General features: G+C 42.7%; 1 protein-coding gene across 1 annotated transcript; it reads left to right on the top strand.

Annotated features, from left to right (window-relative positions):
- Positions 1-1,000: 1,000 nt before the first annotated feature.
- Positions 1,001-20,607, top strand: SLC35F2 (solute carrier family 35 member F2). Its single transcript, XM_066175787.1, has 8 exons — positions 1,001-1,224; positions 6,107-6,282; positions 6,790-6,917; positions 11,936-12,095; positions 13,704-13,860; positions 14,642-14,694; positions 15,295-15,449; positions 19,229-20,607. Exons 1-8 carry the CDS (start codon positions 1,112-1,114, stop codon positions 19,445-19,447), a joined length of 1,161 nt encoding a protein of 386 aa, XP_066031884.1. The 5' UTR covers positions 1,001-1,111; the 3' UTR covers positions 19,448-20,607.
- The last annotated feature ends 7,184 nt before the right edge of the window (positions 20,608-27,791 follow it).

Raw genomic sequence — 27,791 nt, 5'->3', positions numbered from 1 at the left:
CCCTCTCCCACATAGCCAATACCTTAGTGGTTATTTGGGCCTGGGCCCTTGGGGGATGGGGAGACCAAAATTCACCTTCATTAATGACAGGTACATGGAATTGTAAAGATAACCTGAAAATGGCACAATAATGCCTCTTTGACTCTCCTAAATCTAATCCTACGAGAATGAATTTAAGTAGTGGCATAGGGAAATAAACACAATTTGAATGAGAGAACAATGACAGAGAAAAACACGCCTGAAAAAAAATGGTATTGGGGGGAGGAAGATTAAATTGTGGCGCTCTGTGGGGAATAACTGAGGGTAGAGACCAACAATGTCTTGTGGCAGTAAATCCTTCCTGCCGGCACAGCCAGGACTGTGATAAATATTTGCCCAATGAGAGCAGAAAATTGCTTTTCCTGTAGACAGCTCGGGGGTTCAATTCCATCATCTGTGACACATACAGAGCATCATTAGAAGTACTACTAAAAACCCACCAAAGTATGCACAATGTCACCCAGCTCTCCAGGTGAGTTGCCTTGAGATGTGGGTGAAGACAAACGGGATGTGAAAAATCCAGAGGCGTGGGAAAGAAGCGGCAAAGAAGCGGGAGTTAGAGTTGTAAGGTTTCTAAGTGAAACCTTACAAGACTCGAGGCTGCGCAGAAAGCTGCGAGAAGTTAAACTCGAAGGGTACACAGTAACTTACTCCTGTAACTGGCTGATGCGCCTGATCTGCCGGCGCCGCACCGGGGCACCGGGCTGGGCTGCTGCCGGGAGAGCGGGAGCACCAACTTGGCGTTGGCGCTGCTACAGCCCTTGAGTTATCCCACCTAAACCCAGCGGTTGGAGGAAACTGCAGGGCCGGAGCGCGTCCAGGGGAAGCGACACCAGGAGAGCTCCGGCCCCCCGCCCCAGCACAAGCCGTGCCCCTCCCGGGGGCGGCCCCTCGGCGGGCACAAAGCCGGGCTCGGCCGCTACGCGGGGAGCAGTGTGCTGCTGTCCCGGTGCTGCTTCTCATCCTTTCCTTCCGCCTTCTGCTCATCTCTTCGGTGCCGCCTCCGCCGCTCCCGCCCTCCATCGCTCCCTGCCCGCTGCCGCTGGGCGCGGGGCCGGGGCAGCGCCGCGCCATGGAGGAGGCGGCCGCCGCTGCTCCTGCTGCTGCTGCTGGGGCCGAGCCATCGCCCGGGGCCGCCGCTCCGCGCCGGCTGCTGGCGCTGCTCGGGGCCAAGCTCTGCACCTGGTGAGTGCCCGGCCTCCACGTGGAGCCGCGCGGCGCCGGCCTCCTCACCCGCCGGTTTCCGGGCCGCCCGCCGAAGCGGGGGAAGGAAGGGAGGAGAGCGGGGGAAGCGTCCTGGCTGCTCTCGGCGCTTCGGCGGGCGGCGCGGTCGGGATGCGGAGGCCGCTCGGTGCTGGGGGTGCCTGGGCCGGAGCGGCCGCCGCGGTGCGGGCCCGGGGTTAGGCCGGGGGGCCGCGGGGCCGAGCAGAGCCCGGAGCCTTCGGCCGGGCCGGTACAGGGGAGCCGGGGGAGCCCTGGCCGCTGCCCCGGGAGCGGCGCTCTGATGCCGGCGCTGCTCCGGGAGCGCCGCCGAGCTGCAGCCTGCGGATGCTGCTGGGCGAGAGCGCTCAGGGTCGCCTCCGCTGAGCGTGGAATTAGCGAGTGACGTTTTAACTCTGTTGAAGTAGGACTGTGCTCTCACACATAAACACGTGCATTCGGCTTTTTTGTTTTTCTGTTTGCCATTCTTTGCCCTGCAGTTTATCTGTTTTGTAGTCTTCGATCAGCATCGTTATGGAGGACAGGTCATGGGGGATAGCAAAGGTAACACAACAAAGTAACTGAAATGAGCTGTGGTGTCCAGAAAGACCAATATGCCCATTTCCTCCTTCCGTGAATCAGCTTAGGATAGAGACCCATTGAGGAAGATCTCTTGAAATATGAGCACTAGTTAAGCATGGAAAGCTTGTGGGAAAAAAATCTGCCAAGCTGTGCAGACAAGCTGGTACTGGAGAAGCACTACCTTCCCGGAGAGCAGGACTACATCCTCAGACTTCTTGGCCATCCAGTTACATCTTCACTTTCCCTGTAGGGGGGAAAAACAGTCCCTGTTAAAAAGGTTTTTATTTTTGAGCCATAAGTTTGGTCATTAATAGTTATTGCATCAGATTTGTCAGCCAAGGAAGTGCTGGCTTTCCTGCCAGCCTCGTGCTCGTAAGCTGTAGTCTGGCTGCTGGACTATGCGATGGTGTGTGCTGGCCAAGCAGAGCTTTATTCCAGTGGACAAAGCCTCATCTTTTGGTTTTAAGTTTTTCTCTTTTCACTCCTCCTGCCTGTCAGGAGAGACCCAAAAGGCAATACAGAAACTTGTTGAGTTGTTCAGTAACATCTCCTATGCCATTAGTTTTGCCAAAGGGCTATACTAAATCTATGGACGGTACTTGAAAGAAAATCAAGAGCTTTCACTGAATTTTATGGAGTGTTGTCTGAGATACTGAATTGATTTTTTTTTCTTTTTTTTCTCCAGGCGACAGCAGGCTCAGCCACTTAAGTTTTGTTAGAGGCCTTTAGGAAGGTTTAATAGTTGTCTGTAACAAAATAGGCTGGTTGTGGTTTGTTGGGGTTTTTTGGTGGGGTTTTTTGTGTGTGGTTTTTTTTGTGTTGGGGTTTTTTTGTTTTTTTTTGTTTGTTTTTAGTAGAACCATTAGAAAATATATTTCTGGTGTTTTTCTGTTCTTATCTTTTGTAAATTAAATTGACATCAATTTCAATGCGAAACATGGAAAAACTAACTTCTGATGGTGTTAGTTCTTAAAAATATATTCTGTTGTTCTTAGTTAATTACTAATTATCTTGCAATATGGGTTCGGTCTGAACCTGCATTTTCCCTTAACCACTAGCATGAAAAAGTGAGATTATTGAAATTGAGGTCATTTCTCCCCCTGTTTAGGAAGGGTTCAGTAGTTAAAGCTAAGTGCAAGTAAACTCTCTATGGTGAACAGTGTTGCCAGGCTTTGGCATTTCAGTATTAGATTAGTGGTGCAAATAAAATGAATATTTGAAAAGCTGTATTTACTGAAAGTCATAAATTCACATTAAAATTACAGGATTTAGTAAACTAATTGCCAGTAAAATTGTTAACTGTGGTCTTATTAAATTTTCTTTAACTTCCTCTGATATAGTCTCTGATTGTATTTTAATGCCTCGGTGTATTTTTTATTCTGCATTTCACATGGAGCCAAGGAAAGCCAGCCTGAGTTTCTCATGATGTTGAGAGCTGCACATTGTTCAGTGTTCACTTTAGACTGATTTGTGGCAAACTTTCATGCTCTAAAAAAGTCCCAAAATGACCTAAGTTTTGCTCAAAGCCATAAATACAGCTAGTCAGGATAGGGTGGCTGAAGGGGGGGGAGGAGTAATTACTTAGTTGCTTGCGACCAAGCATTAAAAGCCAACAATAACCCCTCCCCCCACTATAAAACTAAAGGCCTTTTCAGACCACTTACCTTGAATCATCTGAGACTCCAAAGTGAATTAGTCCTTTCCAATGCATTAAAAAAAAAAAACAACCAAAATACCAGAGAGGATTAAGTTCTGGCGTGGAAAAGTTAATAATTAATATATTTCAAAAACCGATCAATTATTAATAAGAAAGTGACTGTCATCGATACTCATATCAATACCAAAATGAATGGAAACTTGTGTCTTTAAAGCATTTTTCTCAGAAGAAATTGCTCTGCTGAATGCAAGCAGTTGGATTTAAAGTTTGCTCTCAAGTTTTACAGAAGATCAAACATATTTCTTAAGATAGGTTATGAGCCCAGTGCATCATGCCGGGAGCATGGTGATGTCTTCTCAGCTTGATAAAATTAGTTTTGGTGCTTGGTGTGAGGGGAAACCATTGCTGCTTCCTGCTGAGGCTTCCAGCTGGCATTGGGGAGCAGTCAGGGCAAGAGGCTGTTACCTTACTGAGAAAGCTGCTAGTTATGGAGCATTTTGGGATTCACAGAAGACATTTTTTGAGGGTAGCCTTCCACTGTTGGTAGAGTAAGTCTTTCTGTGTGTTTTTTGATGTTAACATTTTGAATCCGTTCAGGCAAGAAAAAAAACCCTGAATTAAAACAGAGAAGGGCATGAGGTGTGATGAAGCCTGCTTGCTTTGTCAGATGCCTTTGTTACCGTAGAATTAAATGCTGTAACACTGCCAAGACATATATTAACTAAATAGCAATGATTGCTAGGGCAGTAACTACAAAGCAAATAGTTCTGGAGGTTCTGGACCTGCCTCTCTTCCCAAATGCAGAAATGCAAGAAGATAATTCCTTAAGTATTTTAAACTGGGGAAATTTGGTTATTAGAAAAGCTGAGGATCAACTTAGTGGAGTTACTCCTCTGCAAGAGGGCAGGTGGATCTGTCCTGTCTTCAGTAAATGATGGTTGAAGCAGCTCAATTGTTAACAAATTTGAATAGCAGCAGGTTTTCCCCATTTTACCCTCTCACTGGAACATGGTTGCTGTCTAGTTTGCCGGAACACTGCACATAGAGTCCAGGCCTCTGGTGTAGACAAGGTGCTGTAGCTTGGGAGGAGCAAAGCTGCCCCTTGCAACTCATGTCCTAGACAAAAATGTTTAAAGCCCTACCACACAGAAGCCCATGTTTAATGAGCCTCCTTAAACAAGCTTGTGGGGTGGTATTGCCTGTGCTTCTGCCCTTCTCTGTGGCAACACCCAGGAGGTGGGTAAGGGGGAGTTTGTGTCCCGATCAGGGCTTCTGCCAGCCAAGGCAGCTTTAACCTCTCCTGGTAGCATATTGACAAGTGCAGTTCATTTTGTGCTGCACACAGGCTTTGCTCCAGTAAAATTGCAGCAGTTTTGCCCAGTCATGTCCCTATTCATGTCTGATCCCTACCTCCACACTCTCCTCCCTCCTAGTCTAAGTGCAGGGTGAGTTTAGTCCGATAAACTGCTAAAGGCTTGCTGTGTTCCTCGTGTGCTGATAGTGAAGAAGAAAAACTTTTCTGCTAGTTTGGAGCAAGAATTTTTATTTGAATAATAAAAAGTATACATGTATTTTTTTTAAAATGCCTGAAACCATGTTTCTGTATGTTGTTCACCATAGTGTATCTTCCTTTGAATTTCAGTGGTTCTTCTGTCATTTTACCTGCTGCAAAGAAGCCGGAGTTCACAGGGCTGGCACAGGGCAAACTGGAATCCTCATCCATGCCTGCTTGAAATTTTAGCTAACCTACACCACATTTATTCTAATGGCAGCTGATTAAATTCTTTATATGACCATAAAAAATATTTCTGCATCAGCCAGAATAATTAGCCAGAATGTGTTTGATTTGTTCACTAAATAACACAATCAGACCATTGACCAGAATATAAAAAAATTAAAAAGAAATCAGTTAAAATATAACAGAAGTGAGGTAGCTTCAACTTTTTCTCCTGCTATTTTTAATGAAAACCACCTGCCACCCCCCAATATGTATTTTAGAAATCTGTTTAGAAATGAGAATATTTTTCTTTCACACACCAGTAAGAGTTACTCAGATGAGACTGGATAGTACCTTACAAGATAGTCACATGATATATGATACTTAGAGTGTGAATGTGCACCATTCCTGGGATTGGCAAGGCAAGCTGTAGTAAAGCATGGGGTTCAAATCTCCTAGAAGTACAGCGTGGTTGGACTTTGTAGAGATTTGCTGTCTCATCAGAATGGACTTGGAGAGAAAAATGTGCCCAGCAGCATTTTCAAAGTCAGAAGAATTCAGTTCCACTGAATTCAGTTGAGGACAAAGGATTTAACACCTGCTTAATAAGAATAGGACCTGCTATTGGGTAGAGCCTGCCCAGGTGACCTGTTTGAAGATCCTTGCAAGTAACTGCAGTCTCCATGGTTGGTGGTTTGAAGTGGCCTCTCTTCTCACATTGCTGTTCTGAGGTCAGACTAGACCTTCTGCGTACACAGATGCAGAAGGTCAGGGCAACATTGGTGGGGAGTAGAAAAAGAATAAAGCATCAGTCTAAAAAAATGGCATTTCCCCAGTAAAATGAGCAAATATTTTTTTAGAAACTTGTATGTTTAATTCTAAGCTTTCTGTTTTGTCTTTTATGTTCACAGGCATATTTGGAAAACCATAATTCTGGGCCAGTTGGTCTCCTTGTTTATCTGTGGGACTGCTGTTACAAGCCAGTACCTGGCAGAAAAATACCAAGTGAGAACTCCAATGTTGCAAAGTTTCATCAACTATGTTTTGCTGCTTCTAGTTTATACAACAATGCTGGCATTTAGGACTGGTATGTGAAATACGAGGTGGGAGATTCTGGTTCATCCTTTTTTTTTTTCTTTCTATATTTTCCTTTCAGAATTTGAAAATAAAGACCTCAATAGTCATCCTAGTTTTAAAAGTTCCTGCTTTATGGCAACACATTGAAATTAACTTCACAGATTGAATGTCTGTTTAGAGTTTTGTGCTCTTTGGTTTGAAGTCCTCTGTTATATTACAAAAAATAAGCTTTATTGTAACACACTTTGTTACCAGAGGCTATTTAGTATTCCTCCTATTCTTACTAATTTACTCTTTAGACAGCTCTAGTCTTGCTGTGTTTTTCTTCATGTGGAAGAATTTCTGTACTTTTCACCATTTGTATCGTCTCCTCCCAGGCTGTGTTTCCTGTCATTGTATCTTAAGCAGGGACAGGCAAAGAAAATCTTGGTATTATTTATGCTGCTAAAAAGCAAAGTTCCCGTGCAACATTTGGTTGGAAAGAAACACATATTGATTGCTGCTTTCTTCTAAACAGGCAGTGACAGTCTTTGGCAGATTTTGAAGCAGAGGTGGTGGAAGTATATTTTTTTGGGACTGGTTGATATTGAAGCCAATTACATGGTTGTAAAAGCCTACCAATATACAACCCTCACAAGTGTGCAGGTAAGGACTGATCCCTCTTTTTGAAATGTTGCTTTTATTGCAATTTTGGACTGGTTTCTGAAATGAGATTCATAGGACAGACATGGAAGCTATTTAGGCCTGAAAAGAACTTTCCAGTATCTATTTTCTCTCTGCAGTACAGGGAAGAGCATCCTGTATCATGAATAACCTTTCCAGGAAGCAGAGAAAATTGGCTGGTCTTACCCTGTGCCAGCTCTTGAGTTGAACCCTAATTATTTTGATAAAAGCACTTCTAAGAGTTTGCTGACATCCACTCAGTTTTTTCTCCTGACACAAAATAAAGATTTATGACCAGATAACAGTCGCTCAGTGCAGGTTCTTGCTGATGACAGTGAAGTGGATCTCTTGCCTAGTCCCAGAAACTGCAGGAGGCATTATGAGATGTAACCCAGCCTCTGAGGACACTGAACGTCAGCTGCTGTTGCTGCCCATGCAGTGAGGGACCAGCCTTGTGGTTTTTGGATGTGGCAGTTCAGGGCCCTCTCTGGAGGAGGTGGAAGGAAGGTCAGCACAAATAAAACAATAGAAGACATCCTCTGCAACACCAGTGCTTGATGCTGCATTGCTGCACTGAGATAAATCTTGTCTTCTGAAAAAGCTCTATAAACAGAAGGGTTAAAGCTGGGCTTTCTGTCACTCTACGTGGACAAAAGCTGTTGGAAGAGTCAGTGCTTTCCTCCTGCCTCCAGCTGCAATCTCCTGAGCTTGCAGGGCCAGTTTTCTTGAATAAACTGACTCAAAACACTGAGCAAAGTGGTAGTAACCCTGCTTTTGGCTGTACTGTTGGTGAGCTGTGTCAGGTCCACGTTAACTCACTGTGTGACTTCACAGTTGCTGTGGGAATAAGTAGGGAGTGTGTCCACTGCTGTTACCAGTGGTGGGGATCTGTGGCTGTGGTCATGACCCACTTACCTGAATTAAAAAAAAAAAAGTAACATGAAGACTTGGCTGTTAGTTGGAAAGGAGTGTTTAGGTGTCAGTGTTATACAAAGTCAAAGTAATAGGGGTTAACGTTTAAGAGAATTACCTCTAAAGCAATAAACTCCTGCAGTCTGAGCTCCCTTTAGAGAACTGCAGTAAATTTTCTTTGCACTGGTGAAGACTGGTTGTGTCTCTTGGGTTGTTTTGTCACATTTCCACTTCATACTTATGTGTTATGACTCATTAGGTTTTTAATCTCCTTATAAATAATGCCTAAGAAATAGAAGTTTTTAGAGTGACTTGTTTCAGTCTCAAGATCAAGTTAAGCTGCTAAGTGAGACACTGTTTGACCTTATACTTCACAGCTGAACAAGCCAGGACTTTGATCCAAATTCTCAGAAGTAGTAAAGCTATTCCCATGATTTCTTTCATAAAAATTAAGAATAGATATAATAGATTGTTCTGTCCAGTTGCCAAAAACTCAAGCATTTTCTGAGCCTTTTTCCCTTGTGGCAACCTTGTGACTGATGCTGCGTTGTGTCAGTTCAGTAACTGCAATTTTGTTGCAATCACCTCTTGCCCGGAGGTTTCTTGCCCATTTTCTGAAGTCACCAGTTTCTCACCATTGTCAGAAATGAGATACAGGAAAAAAAACCCAACACAACAAAAGCCTGTGATTTGCTCTAGTGCAAGGCATTTTCTTTTTGGTTTTGGTTATCACTTTTTTCACCCACATTGGTACCTGTGGTTCAGAGCACCCAGCCTGATGATGGCCTGTCTGCAGTACTGGCTGTGAGTGGATGCCCAGGGACCATAAAAACAGCACAAGAGTTTATGGCACCTTCCCAAGTGCAGTGTAATCATTGTTAAAATGCTGTCTGGCTGGAACTTCAGCTCACCACTATGAAATGTAGCTTCAAAGATAAGTTTTTTTCAGCTCAGCAAGGAACTTCCATGTATTTTCTCACATACACACACAGAGGCAGAACTGGTTTCCCTTTAGATATCAAATACCAAATAGCAGTTTACAGGAGGGGTTTGGAGATTTTTTAGGTGATAACAGTGGGGTGGCCGTTGTCATTTCTCGGTAAACACAGAAGAAGACTTTGGTCCACAACTGAACTGTTTCTCTGTGGCTGAGGCAGTGCCAGGATACCCCTTGCTGCCAGTGTCCTTTTTCCCTGTGGCAGGACTTTACTGTGCTGCAGTTTGACCACCTATTATGGCAATAATAGGAGAGGTTCAGGTTGGATATCAAGAAAAGGCTCTTCACCCAGAGGGTGTTTGGGGTCTGAGGCTTCCCAGGGAAGTGGTTACTGCACCAAACCTGACAATTCAAGAAGTATTTGAACAATAGGCACACGGTGCAACCCTTGGGGTGTGCTGTGCATGGCCAGGAATTGGACTTAAAGATCCTGATAGGTCCCTTCCAACTCTGGGTATTCTGTGGTAACAATTCTGTGATTTATTGCAAAATACCAAGTAGTATAGCTGTGGTTTGATGTTTTAAACATGTTATTGGGCACATGTAGCATTCACTCTGTAGATAATTTAGATAGAAATGTTTTTCAGGCAACTATTGACAGATTGTCAGCTGATTGAAGAGTGCTAGCCTAAAAAGGAGAAAATATAGGATGAGCCCCTGGGGCTCAGCTGGAGGCTGCCCTTTGGGAGTCTTGTGGGGAATGAGCGGGATGAGCAGTTGAGCTTTCTTGCTTACAAAGCTGTCTGAAGCTGGCAATTATAAGCAAACCAATTACCTCCAACTGCCTATGGTAATTTATTAACCATATATTAAATCATCTTTTAATAATTTACCCTGCTTTTAAAACCTCCTATAAACAGTGTGGCTGAAGCGTGGCTTGAGTCAAAACATTTGTAAATCAAATCACCAGGTTATCCGTTTTTTCCCCCCCTTGTTAAAAATACAGGCTAGGTTTGAATAAGATGAGAGTTTGAAGAGACTCTTCTGAAAATAGTAGTCAGTACCACAATACTGCTCTAAATGTTGTAAAACCTCAATAAATAAGCTTTATTCTTTTAATTTGTTCTATTGACACAATTCATTGTGATACTACATCTGCTTTGCACCTCTTTGATCTTGATCCTGTACAGAAGAGCTCTGTAATGTACTAGATGAAGGGAAGGTAAGATCCAGTAGCTGGAAATCTGATTCCATCTGTCTGTAATTGAGGGTAATTGTCTCCTGGAATAGATCACCAGAGCATGTTCTTCATCATTTGGTGCCTGTGTGTCCTGGCTGCAAGTCCTCTAACCGTGGTGCTGTGGTTCTACAGTGTGTTCTTGGTCTGGATGCAGCAATTCCCCATCTGGCATTACTGAAAGAGCTTCTGGCTCGTTATGTACTACTCCCTTGCATCCTAATTAAGATGTTTTTTAAAGGGTTTCTACCCTTTCTCTTTGGGTTGAAAAACTGCTGGGAGGTTTGAAGGCTACATGCTAACATCTCAGTTATTGGGAAGTGAAAGCTTATTTATTAGTATTGAGAGGAGGTATCGACCACCAGAGTGGTAAAATTTTTGCTTTCTAATGTTTGTAGTTTTTCTTGTTGTTTGATACTAGTCAAAACAGTCAAATTTGAAGGAAATGTTTGTGTTTTCTTCAATCTAGGCTAAAGGTAAGATAGAGAACAAGACCTGTGACAAGATAGAAAGTCACAGTGTAATATTTTCCATGATGTAAAATTGTATTGAAATGCTTGGTATCGCATGCTGGGACTCAGGTAGTTGTAATAGTCTCATAGTCTCATAGTACAGCCTGAAGAAGTACTTATACACTTGATAGACTTTACAAACTGGACAAGCTGGAGGCAATCTAAGGTGCAAAGACAAAGAGTTGGAAGGATTAGAGGGCACTGTTAGGATTTAATCTTTGAGAGCTGCTCTTAGCACTATGCTTGTAAGATTTTACTGTGTATAGTTATGAACAAGTAAAAGCAGACTTATCATCCAAATGTTTACAAGTTTGGTTGAAGCCCTTAGGGACAATGGCACAGCACAGAAGTCAACTGCAGTGGTGGACTGAAGCAGGTAGAGTCTGGAAATGAACATTAAGAACCAAGGGCTCTTGCCTTGATTGCAGGGATTATGCCCCAGTCCTACTGGTCTGCATGTATTTCACTGAGGCTTCAAGAGGCCAAGTTTTAAGGGCTGACATTTGAGAGTAATTTCTGAGGAATCTTTGGGAAGTTGACTATATGTTCTGCTGTAGGCTGTTCCCTTATGTAGTTCTGTGGCACTCTACCTAGACAGGTCAGAAAGTGCACCTTTTCTTTCCTTTGACAAATTCAGAAACAAATTCTATTTCGTTTAATTAAATATTAAACCAATTATGATTAGCACGCATATAGCAGTGTATATGCTTCTGTATTAAGTGCATAGCTAACTCTTGATTCTTCCTGTATTAAAGGAGAATAGGTAGAAGATCCTTGGAAGTGTCCAAGGCCAGGTTGGAGTCGTTGAGTGGAAGGTGTCTCCGCCCCCAGCAGGAGGGTTGGAACTCAATGAACTTTAAGGGCTCTTCCAATCCAAGCAGTTATGTGATTCTATGGGTGGGTCTAGCAGCAAAGTGAAGACACATAGAAACATGTAGAGAAAAAATAAAGACAGGAAAGAAAGAGCATCAAACCTAAAACTGCAGGGTCAGGTCCTTGTCACAGTCACATCAATGTAAAATCAGATTACTTGTACCCATCAATAGTTCCATATTTTAGTACATGGAGCCCTGGGGCGCAACGCTGTTTCTGAGCAACATCCTAGCATTCATTTGTGAAGCTGCAAAGATTGGTTAGATCTATCATTAGAAGAGTTCCTAAATCAGTGCTTTTCTACCTAGAGAAAGTGGATCCCTGTTCCAGCTCCTCCTTCACTTGCAAAATGCTTTTAACGGTGAAATGTGGATCTCACGTCTCTCTTAAAAAAATCTACTGAGGCTGCTCTGCAGGTTTCCTTAACATCTGATGATTGGAAATAAGATCCTGTGCATTTGCTTTCAGGATGTTGCAGTCCAGATTTGGGGTGGGTTTCTAACTCAAGCAATTTTTTCTGTACACACAGCTCCTGGACTGTTTTGGGATTCCCGTGCTGATGGCTTTGTCGTGGTTCATCCTCCGAGCAAGATACAGAATAATACATTTTGTTGCTGTTGCCATCTGTTTGCTGGGTGTGGGAGCAATGGTGGGTGCAGACATTTTGGCAGGGAGGAATGAGGGTGAAGGTAAGGAGTCCTTTATTGTGGGGGGGAAGAGCAGAGAGATGGTTCCTGCTGTGGACAGGAGCTTGTAAAGGACAAATAGTAGCAGATACAGTTCTGTTTTAAAAGAGAACATGTTGCTATTTTTATTTCTTGTCCAGGAAGAGGAGATGTTGATTTTATGGGGAGCTGTGGAATTTCTTTGCTTGTATGTTTGGATATTGCTTCCACCTTAAAAAAAAACTCCCGCTTGTGTTAAGTTTAAATCGTTCATTAGACAGTGAGCTGCTTTCATTAGACAATGTGATGGAAAGTCTCATTCTTGAAAGCTTGTTCACTTTGACTGTCATGTGAGATGGTTTAACAGAAGAAGCTGCCTCACCCTGCAAACCTTGTTTATACAGTATCAACCTGCTGGCGGCCAGACTTCTCTGATTTGCTGTTTTCTCTGGGTGCAGGTACCACATAAAAAGTTGCTCACAGCAGCTGACTTCTCAGAGTTCTCTTTGACAGACCCAACAGAAATGGTCCATGTGTCCCCAAGGTTACAGCCCGGAAAGCAGGGGCTTATTAGGGGAGTGCAAGAGGAGATGGGGCAGGATGGCAGGATTCCTGGGACCTCTGTGAGGGAGGCTGGACTCTGGGGCCAGGAGCCACCTAGGTGCAGATAAGGGCAGGTCTTGTCTTCTCTATGACAGATGCCTAAATCAACCCATATCACAGCGATCTGATTTTGGAAAAGAACTTTGAATTTTCAGAGCCAGAGGGTATGAGAGAAGGTAAATTTCAGGGCATTGCCTTCATCAGGCAGCATAGAGATAAGACTGTGTAGTGTTATTTTGGGGCCTTACTGTAGGTGAGACATAAGACAAACTGAAGTATAGCTTTACTGCTATGCGGTACAAGTATCTTGGAGGGAGAAGAATGTTTCCCTGAGACATTAGGCAGTTGTTCTTTATTTGCTGACCTGGAGATCCGTACTGCTGCTTACCCTCATATTTTACACGTAATTTCTTAGTGATTGCCTAGGGAAGGAAATGTTAAACCAATCGAAGGATTTAAACAGCAGCGGTCCTCTTGCTATTTAGCTGATGCACGGAGACATTTAATGATGAGCGATTGTAGCACGGGGAGTCCCATTTGCAGAATAAATACACTGCAGCAGGACACACCTGTCTGCACTGTCCACTTAGGACATGTCATAAACCTGAGTTCAGGTCCCTCCAGAATCAATAGACTGATTTTAGCAAGCCTTGAATCAGGCCTTACTGCAAAAGTGGGGACAATATTCGCAAAATGCAGAGAGCATCTCTAACTGGGAATTTGCTAAATTCCCTACAGTGCCTGAGGTCAGCAGAAGTGGGATTGGACCAGATGATGCAGCAGTGTCTTGGCTGGGATGACGAGTAAATGCTGGGTTTCTCTCACTCCACACTGCGCAGGGTGAGGTGAGCAGGCAGCAGAGTCTGTGCTCAGACACTGCTCCGCACACACAGGAAGGGTTTCCTGCCCCCTTCCCCTGGAATGAGATAGTAAGATAGAGATGTTCAAGATAAATTTGCTTGCTTTTTTAAGGAAAGTTAAAAAGTGTTTGCGGCATTACCCTTATTGTGGATTAATATTTCTGTACAGGTAGTGACGTGGTGATTGGAGATGTCTTAGTGCTTCTTGGTGCTTCTTTGTATGCCATTTCTAATGTGAGTGAGGAATACATTGTGAAAAATCTGAGCAGAGTGGAGTTTCTAGGAATGGTGGGCTTGTTTGGGACTATTATCAGCGGTCTACAGCTGTAAGGATCTAATATTTATTTTAAAACTAATTAAAAATATACTACAAATGATTGCTTGTATACCCTGAAATGATGTTATTAAATTCTTTGTTGCATCTTCATTTGGCCTATATGGGAGTCCTTCCACTTGAATTGATTTTTGTTGCTTATCAGTATCTGTTTTATATCCTTTTTATGTGCACTACTCTTACTACTGCAGTTCTAAAGCTGAACTCTTGCAGTTGAACACATAGGATATTTGGCTGTATTTTTGATTTTGTTGATGTTTGTGAGGACACTCAGTATGCTGAGGACTGTTTTTAGGAAGGTATTTAATGGATTTTCTCTATGGAAAAGATTAGGAGATAATTGTTAGCAGGAGATCTTGCATAGTACACCTAAGTTTAAAATGAAGCCATATATACTCTTACAAATAACTACATTTGAGTTACAGACCAGATACACTTAAGTCTGTCTAATGAATTATATAGTCCTCATTTCTCATCATTATTGTTAATAATTTCCTCAGATGGTATATTAAATAAAACTGAATTGCTGAAAAGGCCTGTGAAGAAGACACAAGAATTAAATAACAGTGCTCTTGACTTTCAGGCACTTTAATTTTAATGTCTTTTTTCATGCTTATTAGATGTTTGAGCTAGTGTCATTCAGTAAAATTTGAAACAAAAATAGAATGGCTTATAAATCAAAATGTTTCTAATATATTTGGTAATTAAATTATCTATTTGAGTATGATTTTTTTTTCCCTTTGTACTATATTATATCTTTTCTCTAACTCTAGAGCCGTTTTGGAACATAGGGAGCTAATGAGAGTTCAGTGGAACTGGGAAGTTGGTATGTGTATGACAAAATAATGTGCATGTTACAGAACACTGGGGAATTATAATCATTTAGACCTTAAATGGTGGGACTTTTCTTTTCCTTCTCTGAATAACAAGCAGCATTTATATTACATTTCGCAAGTTTATTTTCTTCAAACTTCACAGCTTAGCAAAGAGAGAGGGTCTGCAGGATTGAACATTAAAACAGGTTTTGCATTTTACATATAACTTGAAATAATTAAAAGTGAAACCTGTTTAGTTACTGACGTGTTTGTTGTTCAAACATCACAAGAACATTTTTCTGTTGTCCTTCCTAAATGAAGTACAGGAAAAATTGACGCATTTTGACCTGAACAGAACCAAGTGTTGTCAAAAAGTGTGGCTCTAAATTTCTTCAGTCAGCTCTTACGTTATGTAAGAAAGAATGAGAACTTTCTTGTATAGATACAGTAAATCTTGCAATACAAGGTAATCTTCCATGTTTCGCTTATATGTACATTCCCGTATTTTTTAGGAGAGAAAAATGCATAGTTTTAAAGCATCTGAAGAATATCAGTGCTCTATAAAATCGTAGTTCTATGCTTGAGGAGTAACTTGTCACCTTGTTTTGCAGCACTACTGTTGATAGCCTTTGCCCTGTGCATGTTTGCCCTGTACAGCTTCATGCCAATTGTGATGAAAGTTACCAGCGCAACCTCCGTCAACCTGGGCATTCTGACTTCAGATCTCTACAGTCTCTTCTTTGGGCTTTTCCTGTTTCACTACAAGGTGAGTGAGTTCATTCCTTCACTTTCACGTTCTTTCGGTTACGTTTCTACTCCAAAATCATAAGTAAAGCGTAATGTTCTTAAAAGCCCCGGAACAGTCGTTGGCACCTGCACGTTTCTGCGGCTTCTGTCATTTGTTGTTGGCAGGTGTCAGTCAGGAGGAGTCCTGTTGGTCAATCACAGAGCCTTGCACCATTAGCCAGAGAGCCATTTTCAAACCATTTCACACTTGAAGGAATAAGTTAATGTTAAGAGATAGTAAATAATTTCCTGAGGTGTTCCAATAGTAGAGTTCTCACTGAAAGCCCTTTGTGGAACAGTATGTTAGACCTGGTTCATTACTCCAGGTGTCCAAGGAGAGGGTTTGAATCTCCCTGTCCTGAAAGGCATTTGGTGTCTGAAAGAGAACCAGTTTTGATTTTCAGAAAATAATATTTTCTTTCAGAAGTTTAATCTGTTCATTACCCACATTTTGGGATGAGAACCAAACTCTCTTAGGGCTGCTGCTAAGGAGAGACTAAAGGATCTGAAAAAATACAGATAAATATATTATTCTGTACACTCTCCAAAAGCCAGTTACTTTTATTGTGCTCTAAATATTTTTGGCAGTGTCTACTCAAGCTAAATGACAGTGCTAAAAAGGATTTCATTCCACCTTCTACTTTTCATCCGGAATCACTTGTGAGAACCTAGCTCATTAAAGTAATTGGAGTAATTGAGCCAGCCACTCAGTGACTCGAAGGGCTGAGTGAAAAGCTTGTGAACTTTGCTTAGGAATTTAATTTGTATTATTCCATGTGGTTGCTTTCTCTTCAACCAGAAGCTTTTAGGTCAGATTTCTTTTCTGAAAATGAAGGCAGTGCAGAGTCTGGTTATGGTAGGGTCTGACAGCAGCTAGATTTTCCTTTTCAAGAGTCTCTTAGCTCAGCTTTTCTCCCTATTTTGGGTTCCAAACTTTGCTGCAAACTACAAAGCATCCATTAAAAATGAATGCAGGAAGCAAATGATGCTTATGGTCTAAAACTAAATCCTTTCGAAGTCACTTCCAAATGTGGATTTTTGCACCCAGATAGCTTAACTCAAGAAGTGATTCTAAATTTATATTCATAATAGTGAAGAGGAAGAAGAGACTTGGAAGGGATCTATTAAATTTTTATTTTTCAGGTTTTTAGCTTATTTTGGGAAGAGGTTTTTCTGGGAGCAGGCCATCTTATAATTGTTAACAGCAAGGTATTCTGGTACCAAAAGGAAAAATGAACAGGTGAAGACTTTGGGATTGTGTTGAGAGAACTTCAGGTATTTATTGAAATAGGAACTTGCATCTGGGGTTAGAAACAATGAAGTAGCAAAAAAGGGAGCAATAATAATGCCACATCTTTAGTAATCAGAGGATCTGAGTTATTATCTCATCTGTTATCTGAGATAACCGTGAACTGAGAGAGCCTAATTTTGACATGGCTCTTAGCAGTAGAAAATCTTATTGACAAGTTAACCATGTAGTTTCTTCACCTATGGGGCAAAGAAACCAAGTTGGATGTTTGCTGGATTAAAAAGCACTCTGGACACAGGAATCTACAAGTAAAAATACAGGGAGTTGCTCTGTATTCCCCATTATCATGTGATTTTTCACAAGAAGCTGCTGGAGGCTTGGCTGGGCTGTAGAGTGAAGAGAGCCAAGGAGAGCTCTGAATTGCCGTGGTCTGAGCCTGCTCTGAAACAAACAAACTGAAGGACTATGATCAGTGGCTGCAGCAGAGACCAGGCCCAGGAATTGATAAAGTTTTGAAACACTTATGCACAGTGTTTTTTGCTAATGTACTTAACTTTTTGGCCCCAGCTGTGTCTGTTTTAAGCGAATGTGAATTTTTTGTGCCTGTTTTGATCTCTTTTTTATTTTTTTCCTATTACTCCATAATGAATCCTTGGTGTGCTTCCTAATGAACTAATTATATAGATACCTGTAATCCCTCAAGAGACATTGAGAAAGATCTTCACATGCATTAGTTGTATAAACCACTGTAGAAGGCAGTATACTGCACAAACAGACACTAGATGGAGGTACAGTCCTCCAGTAACATTTAAAATACTCTCTAGGCTCAGCAGTGGGAATGAGGATATTAGCTGCACATAGTGTGACTGAAATCAGTGTTTGAAGCAATAAAGTTGTTGCAATATTTGAAAAGAAAGAAAGAAAGGAAAGAAAAAAAAGGAAAGAAAGGATAGAAAAGAAAGAACCCAGGAAAAAACCCCAATGAGTTCTCCTCAAAAGGAAAAAAAAGAAAGAGTAGGCCTGATGGAGCAGCATGGGTAATGTTTACCTGTGTCAATAAATGCAAAAATACAGGCAGACCTTGAGTCACAGCTGCACTGCAACAGCTTTGGCACCCTGCCTTGGTGGCTGTATTCTCTCCTGGAGGACTTGACTTCCTGCCTTGTGCACTGCACTGCAAGAGAGGTCTGCAGTTCCTGTGCCTGCCCAGCCTTAGGTCCTTGCACACAGGCACATGCTCACTCAGGGCCTTAGGCTGGAGAATTGGTGGTTGGATACAGCCCCAGGCTCTGCCCATTTGATGGGAACAGGTCCGTGAGAGGTGTGACCATGGGTGATCCTGCTGCCTCTGTTGGGATCGTTCAGAGCTTGATGCTTCCTCCTGTGTGCTTGAGTCAAAGCACCTCCAGGCAAACTGCCAACAAGGTGAGGAGAGAGGGCACTTAACACAAGGCCACTGTGTTTCAGTCTGCTTTTCCTTTTGTGTGCTGCTATCCAAGAGCTTCCAAGCCAAGTGACTGCCAGCTAGGAATTGCAGTGCCTTAGTTTTAGATGCCTCAGTCTTTTTTGGAGGAGAGTCCACTGTCTAGGTCCTACCATTCAATTCATCCTGATAAACTAAACCATATTTTTCAAGCATGTCTAAGGAAGCTAAGGAAGTCAGAGCACATTCACAGAGGTATGTAGGATATGCTGTGTCATTCCTCCTACTGTTTAATCAGTGTGGTTTGACAAAGAGAATATGGAGGATTTTAATAAACCTGCTGAAAAATGTTCCTGGCTATGGATAACTTCAACACTTGGTATTATTGAATCTGGTGTTATGAAGTAAGTGTTTGTCTTTCTGTCAAGGTGGATGAATCTTGGCAATTACTGGAATTTTAACAGGCAAGTGAACAATAGAGTGCCTGGTGTACCTCTGCAATTTGTATTTGCTTCACAGCTTGCGAATGCCAGTCTTGTAAAAGGAGCCCCAGCCCCTGTCCCCTCAGGGACCTGTTGGCTGTAGAGAGCAAACTATTTTGATCCAGCAATAACACTCATGTAGCCCTGCAGATGGGTAAGAGATCTGTGCAGAGAACCAGCTGCTCTGGTGACTTGCAATAGCACAGAGATTCATCTCTTGTCAGAACCTGAAATACTTGCACATGCTGGATCAAAATTCTCTTAGGGGTAGAGTGTTTCAGTATTCATATATGTAAACAACTTTCATTCAGTATGACTGTGTTTACACTATTTGCTCTCCGTTAAGATTCTTGTATGTAGACCTGAGGAAACTCCCTGCCCAACAGTCTTGGGAATGAGATGTAGAGAAAATCAGCCAGTGGTCCAAGTCTTTAAGTAAATAGAGCTGTTGAATTTTTTTCAGACCTGAATCCAGCTCATGGTGATAATCCTCACTAAAATATTTTTTACAAGGAAGGGTATCTTTCACATTCTTGAAACAAAGCAGCTTTGGCATGTTCTTACATCAGACATGACTTAAAGCATCTCTTTTTCTCCTCTACCAGTTTTCAGGTCTTTACATCCTGTCCTTTATTGTCATCATGGGGGGCTTCCTCTTGTACATCTCCACTCCTACTCGGACGGCAGAACCCACGGCGCTGCCGCAGCCCAGCAGCTCTGGTCTGGACAACGCCGCGCTGAAGCTCGAGGAGAGCGACGGTGACGCCTCAGCCTTAACTGTGCAGTTCACAAGAGGAGAAACCGTGGTGGTCAGCACTGATTAAAGAAATGGCAGCACTTCAAAAGAGAGCTTTTTTTTTTTAATTGCCAAATTTCCCTCAAATATTAATCCAGAGAACTGTCCTACTGCCAAGGCACATGTCATACTGTGCTGGGTTTTATGCACTTGATAGACTTTTAAGGCCAGATCCTCAATCAGTGAAACTGTATTGATTTGCCCTTGCAGAAAATCTGGCCTTTAGACAAAGACAGATTAGTATGTATGTGGAGTCTCTGGAAAGTGAGAGACTGTTATTTTTAAGTGCTTAATTAACTTAACAACAAATGCTTGGGGAAAAACACTAAGCCAAAGCAAGCTCCCAGGTCACATCATGGGGAACAAATATGTTTTATATTGCAATAGGGACCTAAATCTGCACAATGCTGTCTGAGGGCTTCATGGTTTCCACCCCTCGGTGCGGGGTGCTCTCAGATAGCATCTTGCAAAAGCTACTCAGCTTCTCACCAGATCTGGTTCTCCAAGCCATGGTGCATTCATACACCTTCTACGTGCCGGTGGACTTCATTCCTCTATGGAAGGATTTGCTGCCTCCATTCCACCCAAATGTTTGTCTCTCCATATTGCTGCACTCCCTGTCGCCGCTGAGGCTGCTACATGTATTTTATTTTTAATTTTGCTAGTGTGGGAAGTTTAAATATGTGTTTTTAAATTCCTCCTGTTTCTCTCAGTGGCCTTTTGTTTGGTGCATTCCTGTTAGCTGTGGGGGAGGCAAAGACAGGCTCTTCCTCTCTTCAGTAGAACTGAAAGTGGGGTTTTTTTTCTGGATGAGAAAGCAAAAAGGTTTGAATGGAAGTTCACTTCTCAGTGAATTTCTCCCTGAAACAGGACACATTTCTGCTGAAAGGGTTCTAATAAAATTGGCATTTCTTCAAAAAATTGAATCATCTAAGCCAACTCTCGTGGCAACAATAATGATATAATATCCAAAAGGTTAGGTGCTTTCAGTAGATAGACTGGCAATTTTCTACCTTTATATTTACAATAAATGTTTAAAAAATACAAGGCTGCCATTTTAAGATCCGTAAAACCATATTGGGTTTTTATTTTATTTTATATTTTGTACAAGCCTTCATAGCTCCGGTGTATGAAGTAAAAAAAGAATAAAGTATTCATAAAAAAAGAATAAAGTATTCAGCAGCTGGAGAGTTGGTCTTGGTTTGCTTATTTTTTAAGCTAGGATTTCTTTACAGCTCAAAATTGTTTTCACTAATTTTGCCAACTAAATAATCCTTTTACTGGCTAAGCTTTGCTCTAGAAGGAAGTACAACATTTTCTGAAGATACTGCTGTTCAAATGACACAGACTGGGTTTGTTCTTCTGGTGGAGGTTATTCAGGCAAAATTTTCTAGGAAAATTCTTACCTGATTGTTATTTAGCAATAGGAAAACAAAGGTTCAAAGGATACTACAGCAACAATCGCTGCTCTCTCACTGTGTACTTCATGCCCAGAAGGTTGAACAGGTGCTGATGTTTTATGGAAAGCATTTGGGTCCTCTCCCATGTAGAATGCTCCTTTTGAGGGGGGATGGTATTTTGTTTTCTAAAATCATGTGGTATATGATCAGTGTAACATAACGCAGATTTTTTCTGGAAGTACATGAGAGTGTGTATTGACTCAGGCTTTGGCTGGTCTTCAAAACACATGGCTGGTGTGAGTGCTCAGGCAGTGGGTCATCTTCTCCATATATAGACCACTGAAAACAAAATTGTGTGAAACATGGATGAGATTCTAGGCACAGCCTGGATTTTTTCTTCCAAGGCTTTTAAAATCTGATTGTATTAGGAGGCTGGGATGTGATTCAAGCCAAGTGGGCCAGACAGGACTTCTGCTGAGGCTGCAAGGAGAGGGGAGCAGTGTGGGGCAGCTCAGATTCCCCAGCATGGACACTGGGATACCTTAGTGGTTTGACACCTATATTCTGAGTTCAAAACTTTAAAACTCTGTTCCACAGATACAGGCTGTGATTTAATTTCTTATGCTGTGATTTAGTTTCTTGTGCTGTGATTTTATGCCTTGTAAAAGATTTCCTGGCATATTGTGGGTAGCTCAGGTTCATGTGTGTTAATGCCACCAAAAAGGTCTTTCAAGCTCCCAGTGAGGACAAGGTTGATTTTTTTGGTCAATCCTTATGTCAATGACTCTGCTCTTGCCATCCTCCTGATGGCTCCCATTTATCTCCTTGTGGTCCTGCTGGATGCAGGGGCCTCCTGACAGCCTGGGATGGTGGCCAGCTGCATGCTGATGGTCATGCACACCTAGTGTCCTGCCTTTCATCACCTTAAATCTCTACTGCATCCCCGTGGAATGGATGTCTGGCTGGAGTGGAGGCAAAGTTGACTTGCAGAAGAGCTCTGCGTCACAAACCAGCACCATTGTGTGGTCCAAGCTCTGGGCATATGAGGTACTTGAAGCCAGACCTTGAAGAATCCTCAGCATGGGGTGCTGATCCCTCAAACCTGCTTTGTGTGGGAGGGGGCCAGATATATCAGTCATCCTTGCTGTCTGTCCCATGAATCAGAAGGAACTGTGTGCAGACTGTTGAAGAAAGATGCATTGCTTCAGAGCACGAGTGACACATGTATTGCTCATGGGGAAACAAATGTTTGGTTAACAAATCACATATGCCAGGTCCTCTGGTATCTCTGAGACAAGGTGCCTGTGTGAGTCTTTAACATAAATTTTTCTGTAATACTGAATAAGCTGGAGAAAAAAAAAAAATCCATCTGTCACTTGCATTAAACACAAGAATCCAAACAAAAACGTGTGACATCCAGCCTTCCTCCAAGGTTTGGTTACAAAACAGCAAAAGTTATCTGGCATCAAAATGTCACGGTGTGTTGGGAAGTAAGAGATTAGTGTGTCACTAATTGAGTCCTAACATCTCTAGAGCTTGAGGAGAGGATGGGCTTGTGGACATCAGCTATTTTAAGGTTTTTGACCTTTTCTAGGTCGCACAGTTCTGGAAGATGTGACATCTGGAACAAGCACATCAGTTCTTGTCAGCACCATTCATTCACACTATTTGTTGTGGGATGTTTCATTGTGTTATATATTTGCTTGTCTTGGTACTATCTATTTCAATCAATTTAGGATGTTTGACAGAGAGAAGCTGCACATGCTCTGTGATCAATCATGAATCAACTTTGAGGAAGCAGACAGATTCCTAAAAATTCAGAGTGAAGGATCCTGTGACTGGTTTGGTCTTTCACCAAAATACAGCCTCCTGGCAATTTCAGTGTTATACCTGATAGGAATCCAATGAGCTGTGATGTTTTAATGTTTAACTTGAGGCTACACCTAAACATAGATTCATCAAGCAAACAACATCCAAGGTATTGGAACCTCACCCTCTCGAGCTCTCTTTTTGCAGTCCTTGGAAGGAGCAATTCAGCTCTCCCTTGGAGATGCCAATATTTATTTATTGAATTTGCTTGTTTTGAGTGGAGTCAAACTAAACCTAGAGATCCCAATCAAGTTCAATGTCCCATTCTTATGGACATTGTTGTCTTGTTGTAAGGGGCTATACAAACCGAAACTTTTACAATTTCTGTGAGAATGAAAGAGGCACAGAGAGATTTTCTTAGCAGCTCTGGGAAGCCTGTGGCTGGTTCAACGAGATTTTGTGTGCGGTGGTATCTAAAATGTGCATCCTTCTCTTCTTTCCTGATACAAGTTAATTTTTCTCTTGTATAGGAGCATTCAAGACTGAAAGTTATAGATTTTACAGAAAACAGCCAGAAGGAAAAATCTGATTTCTTGTACAACACAGGTCAACATATTGCATCTGATTGCTCACAAGTAAAAAACACAGCATTGTACCAGCTACTAGGGAGAAAATTAACTCTATCCCAGCCCAAACCAGAAAAAGTATAGATTTTAGTAATGTTGCAGCATTTCTTTAAAACCTTGATATTAAATTCTCAAAGCTATATTGAATTTGTCCCTTCTGGAAGTAGGAAAATTGATTTTATTTTCATGAACTGGCTCTTGGATATATAAAGTGTGAAGAAAGTTACAGTTCTCAGAGCTCTCTGAGAGTAAACAACCTCCAAAAGCAGGTTTCCATGCCTTCAAGACTGATGTATTTTTGTTAAGGTGCCAGCTGGGAACAGTTGTGATATTTTCATCTTAAATGTATGGCCTAGAGTCAGTATCACTGAACTCAGGCCTATGACATTACCCCATATAAAATAAACTTTATTTCGCCAGCTCATTTCCAGCCTGTCTCCCTGTGTCAGTACCAGGAGCAGAGCTTGTGCAGCAAGGCAGAAACATCTCTGGCACTACAGGTGAAATGTGTGTTTCATCCCCATACATCATAGTATCAGAGCCTTCAGAGTACACCAAAGGAGCCGACAACATGGATTGAGACTGCATTACAGACAGCTTCCAGAGAAGGCATTAAAAAAGATGGCTTAAAAAAATTACAGAGATGTATGATTATTGTACATACAAAATGAAATGTTGATGTTTATTTGAGATGTTACGATGTTTTCATAGAAATACCAAAGTTTATTATGTACTGATGCCTGGCAACAGTGCAATATCTCCAGAAGTACCCGTCAGTGGAAGTTTATGTAATCAGCAGCTGGTGACAGTGGTTGCAGTTCTCTGGAATATTTTTGATCATACAGCAGTCCAAGGTGATGTTGCTGCTCTTCAGCACCATCTGTTGACACCGTCTCTAATTATTTTAATTAGGAACAGAAATCATAAGGCAAAAGTGCAGCTTCCCCAGCACAACCATGTAATTCAGTAAATCCATGACCAAGGGGGTGATTGGAAATGGGGTAAACGTAGCAGAAAAAGGCTGCACAAGAGTATGGCTGATTGCCAGTAGAACAGAAAAAAATGGTTTTGCTTTAACCAGTTACTATTTTTTAACAAATCAGATAACTCTTACATACACAGATCATTATAACAAAGTAGGGAGTGTTTTAAATTTTAGCCTCAAATTATTGGGTCACATTTCTTTGTCAAAACCATGGCAAAATTCAAACTGACTGAGAAATCTGCTCAGAGTAAAAAAGATGCCAGCAATCTCAAACAAGCCAATGCTTCATAGTCTGATAATAATATATGTATATGCATAATATCCATGCCGGTGAAAAATCAACAAGTATTTAAAAACCTGCACAGGTACAGGATGCAACTTGTGTTCTTGCTTTGCTGTATTGTTTGTGTCAGAATTCTTTCAAGTCACTTGCAAGGAGACTGTGATGCTCATTGAAGCTCAAAAACCTTTGCAATTTGTCTCCCTCTGCCATCAGTGTAAGCACCTGTTGGACTTCCCTGGAGAAATTGCTTTCATTTAATAAAGTTTATACATTGCTTGTATTAAAAAAAGAAAACCTGCTGGGTAATCCTATCTCTTGCAGCATCTGTAAATTGACTTGCTTCTTGAGAGCAAGAATGATTTGTAACTCACAACAAAGCTAAAGTAGCATGACTAAATTAAGAAGAGCATTCAGGCAGCTGGAATACAATTGCAGCATCAATGCACTTGCTGTGTTAATGTGATATTAAGTTTATGAATGTAGTGAAGCAGGAACCAGTGTGCACAAAGATACACTTCCTTCCTTCCTTCCTTCCTTCCTTCCTTCCTTCCTTCCTTCCTTCCTTCCTTCCTTCCTTCCTTCCTTCCTTCCTTCCTTCCTTCCTTCCTTCCTTCCTTCCTTCCTTCCTTCCTTCCTTCCTTCCTTCCTTCCTTCCTTCCTTCCTTCCTTCCTTCCTTCCTTCCTTCCTTCCTTCCTTCCTTCCTTCCTTCCTTCCTTCCTTCCTTCCTTCCTTCCTTCCTTCCTATGCAGTTTGACTGCTCGTGCTGACATAGCAGTGTCTGTGTTAGCTGAGCAGGACCTGGGGACTGGCTGTGGGTTTCGTGCGTGCAGACGGGAGGTGCCACCTCAGCTCAGGGGCAGCGACACGCGCTGTGCTCTGTCAGAAAGATTTTGCTCTTATCCCGCTTGCTTTCCTCAGTCTAAGGGAGGCAGGAAGTGATTTGTTGAGAGCTGTTGCTCTCTTTGCCCAGCAACACCAGGGGAGAGGCCAGGGGGCTGGGGACCTCTTGCCTTCCCCTAACTCTTCCAGGAGCTGCTGTGGGGCTTCCCCTGGGGCAGGAGGATGGACCTGCAGGAGTGCAGCCCTTGGCTGGGATTCACTGCAGCTGCAGTGACTTTCTCAGGGTCTTGGTTTCCAGTTGAGCATCATTTGCCAAAGGTGAGTGGTCCCTGGGCTCTGCAAAGAACATTTACTGCAGCAATAGGGCTGCCATGGCTCCCCCTGGCAGCATCAGTCTGTGCTTACAAGGACGGAGTGAAGGTGGTGGTTACCAAATAATTTTAACTGCAGTGAAACCTGGGTCCAGCCTCACTTTCTGGAGCCCACTTTGGGATACACAGGTGATGACTTCCTGGAAGGGATTTGCAGCAATGTGTGAGGAACATCTGGCAGGATCAGGAGTTACCTCAGCCCTCCACTCTGGTGAGGATCTTAACCAGACACCAAGTGCAGGGTTGCTACATAAATCTGGGATGCTTCAACTCTGCATGCAAAACACTGTATGAGACACCTTCAGAGCCAGGTCACCGGCACAACTTGATGGATGTGTTTGCACCAGTAAATAGAACAGGCTCTTTTCTGGCCCCTAAGCCAAAACTGCAGGTTCAGCCACAGCTGAGGTCTTGCTTCTGCAAAGAGGAAAGCATCCTCATCTTCATGGCAGCTGATATGCGGAAGGTCCTGAGAAACACCATGAAAACACCACATGTGACTTAATGCTTGCATTTGTTTACCCCCATCCTCTTTTGCTTTATATTAATATATTTCCTAGTGTTTCTTGCCATGAAAACATTTCTCAGTAGAAAGGAGAAACCAGTAGGAACAAAAATCTTCTGTCAGGCTGGCTGACTTACACACAGACTTGCAGTAACAGCAGGTTTTTCTGAGAGACTGTGGATCATCATGGACCTTGCCTGGGGCACAGGCTCTGGTCTCCTGGAGTGCTGTGGAGCTGTAAACTGTGCTCACAGCTGGCAGCTGCCTCCCCTGCCATGCTACTCAGCCCTCATCCTCCCTGGGCTCAGGGGAAATCTCTGAGATGCTGGTTATAATTTTGGGGGTTCCTTAGTTGCAGTGTCTGAAGAGGCATGAAGGGTGAGTCCTAGTCAACCAGTGGAATGGCCTCATCTCATGGAACTGAGGATGCATCTCCCAGGCCCTGGCAGGCAATAGGAAGTTCTGTGTGAGTCCCCCAGGAGAGTGCTGGGGTCAGCAGAGGGCTGTGGGGGTGCAGACCAGCGCAGCCTTATCCATGTCCACCTGGAGCAGCCCTTGGCTGGGTTTGGTCTCAGAGGCCGCTGACTTGGATGATCAGAACAGCAAGATCCAGGAGTCAGCAAGAAAATGAAGATATTCAAGACCCATTGACTGGCTTTGCACACAGGTGGTGTGACACAGCTTGTGTCCCTACACCCACACCTCCCTCCTTACAGGCTGGGACTTCATGGATCTGCCTTCCAGGATGAGCTGCTGCTCTGTGCTGCTCTGTGCTTGTCTTCTCTGACTTTGCCTGGGGAAGTTCAGCCAACAGGGGCCATAATTTGCCAGCCCTTACTTTATTTTCCATATTTCACCCAGTGAAGCCTCTGGCAGAAGTTAGCTGCACCTTTAGTTATCACAAGTGAAGGTTATCAGTAGGGAAGGATCCAGTAATTCCTCCACATCTTCATGTGCACCATGATCCTGTTGTGACACCTTTTCAGGAGAAGTGAGCAAGGTTAAATGTGCAAGGCTCACCTCACTCATGCTCCAGATTCCTTTTATCATGTCCTTTGCTACCCTCTGCTGTGTGATTTCTGCAACAAATCACTTGGATATCAGGAATCTGCACATATTTCACCCAGGAACAACCAGTGATGAGCATTAGTGCAGACTTCATTAGTGCTGGTGTGATGACAATCTCTCAAATGTCAAGTCTGTGAACACGCCTGGGCCCTGCTTTTTTTCAGAAAGGTCTATTTTTGTTAAAGGACAGCATGGGGATTTTCAGAGTGTATGCTCTTCATCCCTTAATGCTGCTCTGCAAAGTGAGTATATTCCACTGTGATGGGCTGCAGTGTTTGGGATGAGGGAGAAACAAATCACCCAGAGGAGTGCGGGAGATGCTTCAGAGGCTCCAGTGACTACTACAGCTGTTGCTAATAAAACATGTAATGTTGTATCACACACCCATCTGTAGGGTTTTTTGTAGGTCTTTTCAAAACTCCTTGTAAGTTTGAAGTGTCTGCTCTCTTTTGTTTGCAATTCCTTCACAGATTTTTCATTCGTT

This window comes from Chamaea fasciata, unplaced genomic scaffold (assembly GCF_029207755.1).
Source record: "Chamaea fasciata isolate MVZ Bird 193981 ecotype frontalis unplaced genomic scaffold, bChaFas1.0.hap1 SCAF_2, whole genome shotgun sequence".
Classification (NCBI taxonomy): domain Eukaryota; kingdom Metazoa; phylum Chordata; class Aves; order Passeriformes; family Sylviidae; genus Chamaea; species Chamaea fasciata.
The sequence above is the reverse complement of the archived record's forward strand: the minus strand, read 5'-3'. Positions and strand labels throughout refer to the sequence as shown.

Bases quoted from the DNA above. Each gene is read 5' to 3' on its own strand.
- SLC35F2 (XM_066175787.1), top strand. From the start codon at position 1,112: ATGGAGGAGGCGGCCGCCGCTGCTCCTGCTGCTGCTGCTGGGGCCGAG. The intron at 1,225-6,106 runs GTGAGTGCCCGG...TTATGTTCACAG, and splicing joins GGGGCCAAGCTCTGCACCTG to GCATATTTGGAAAACCATAA. The intron at 12,096-13,703 runs GTAAGGAGTCCT...ATTTCTGTACAG, and splicing joins AGGGAGGAATGAGGGTGAAG to GTAGTGACGTGGTGATTGGA.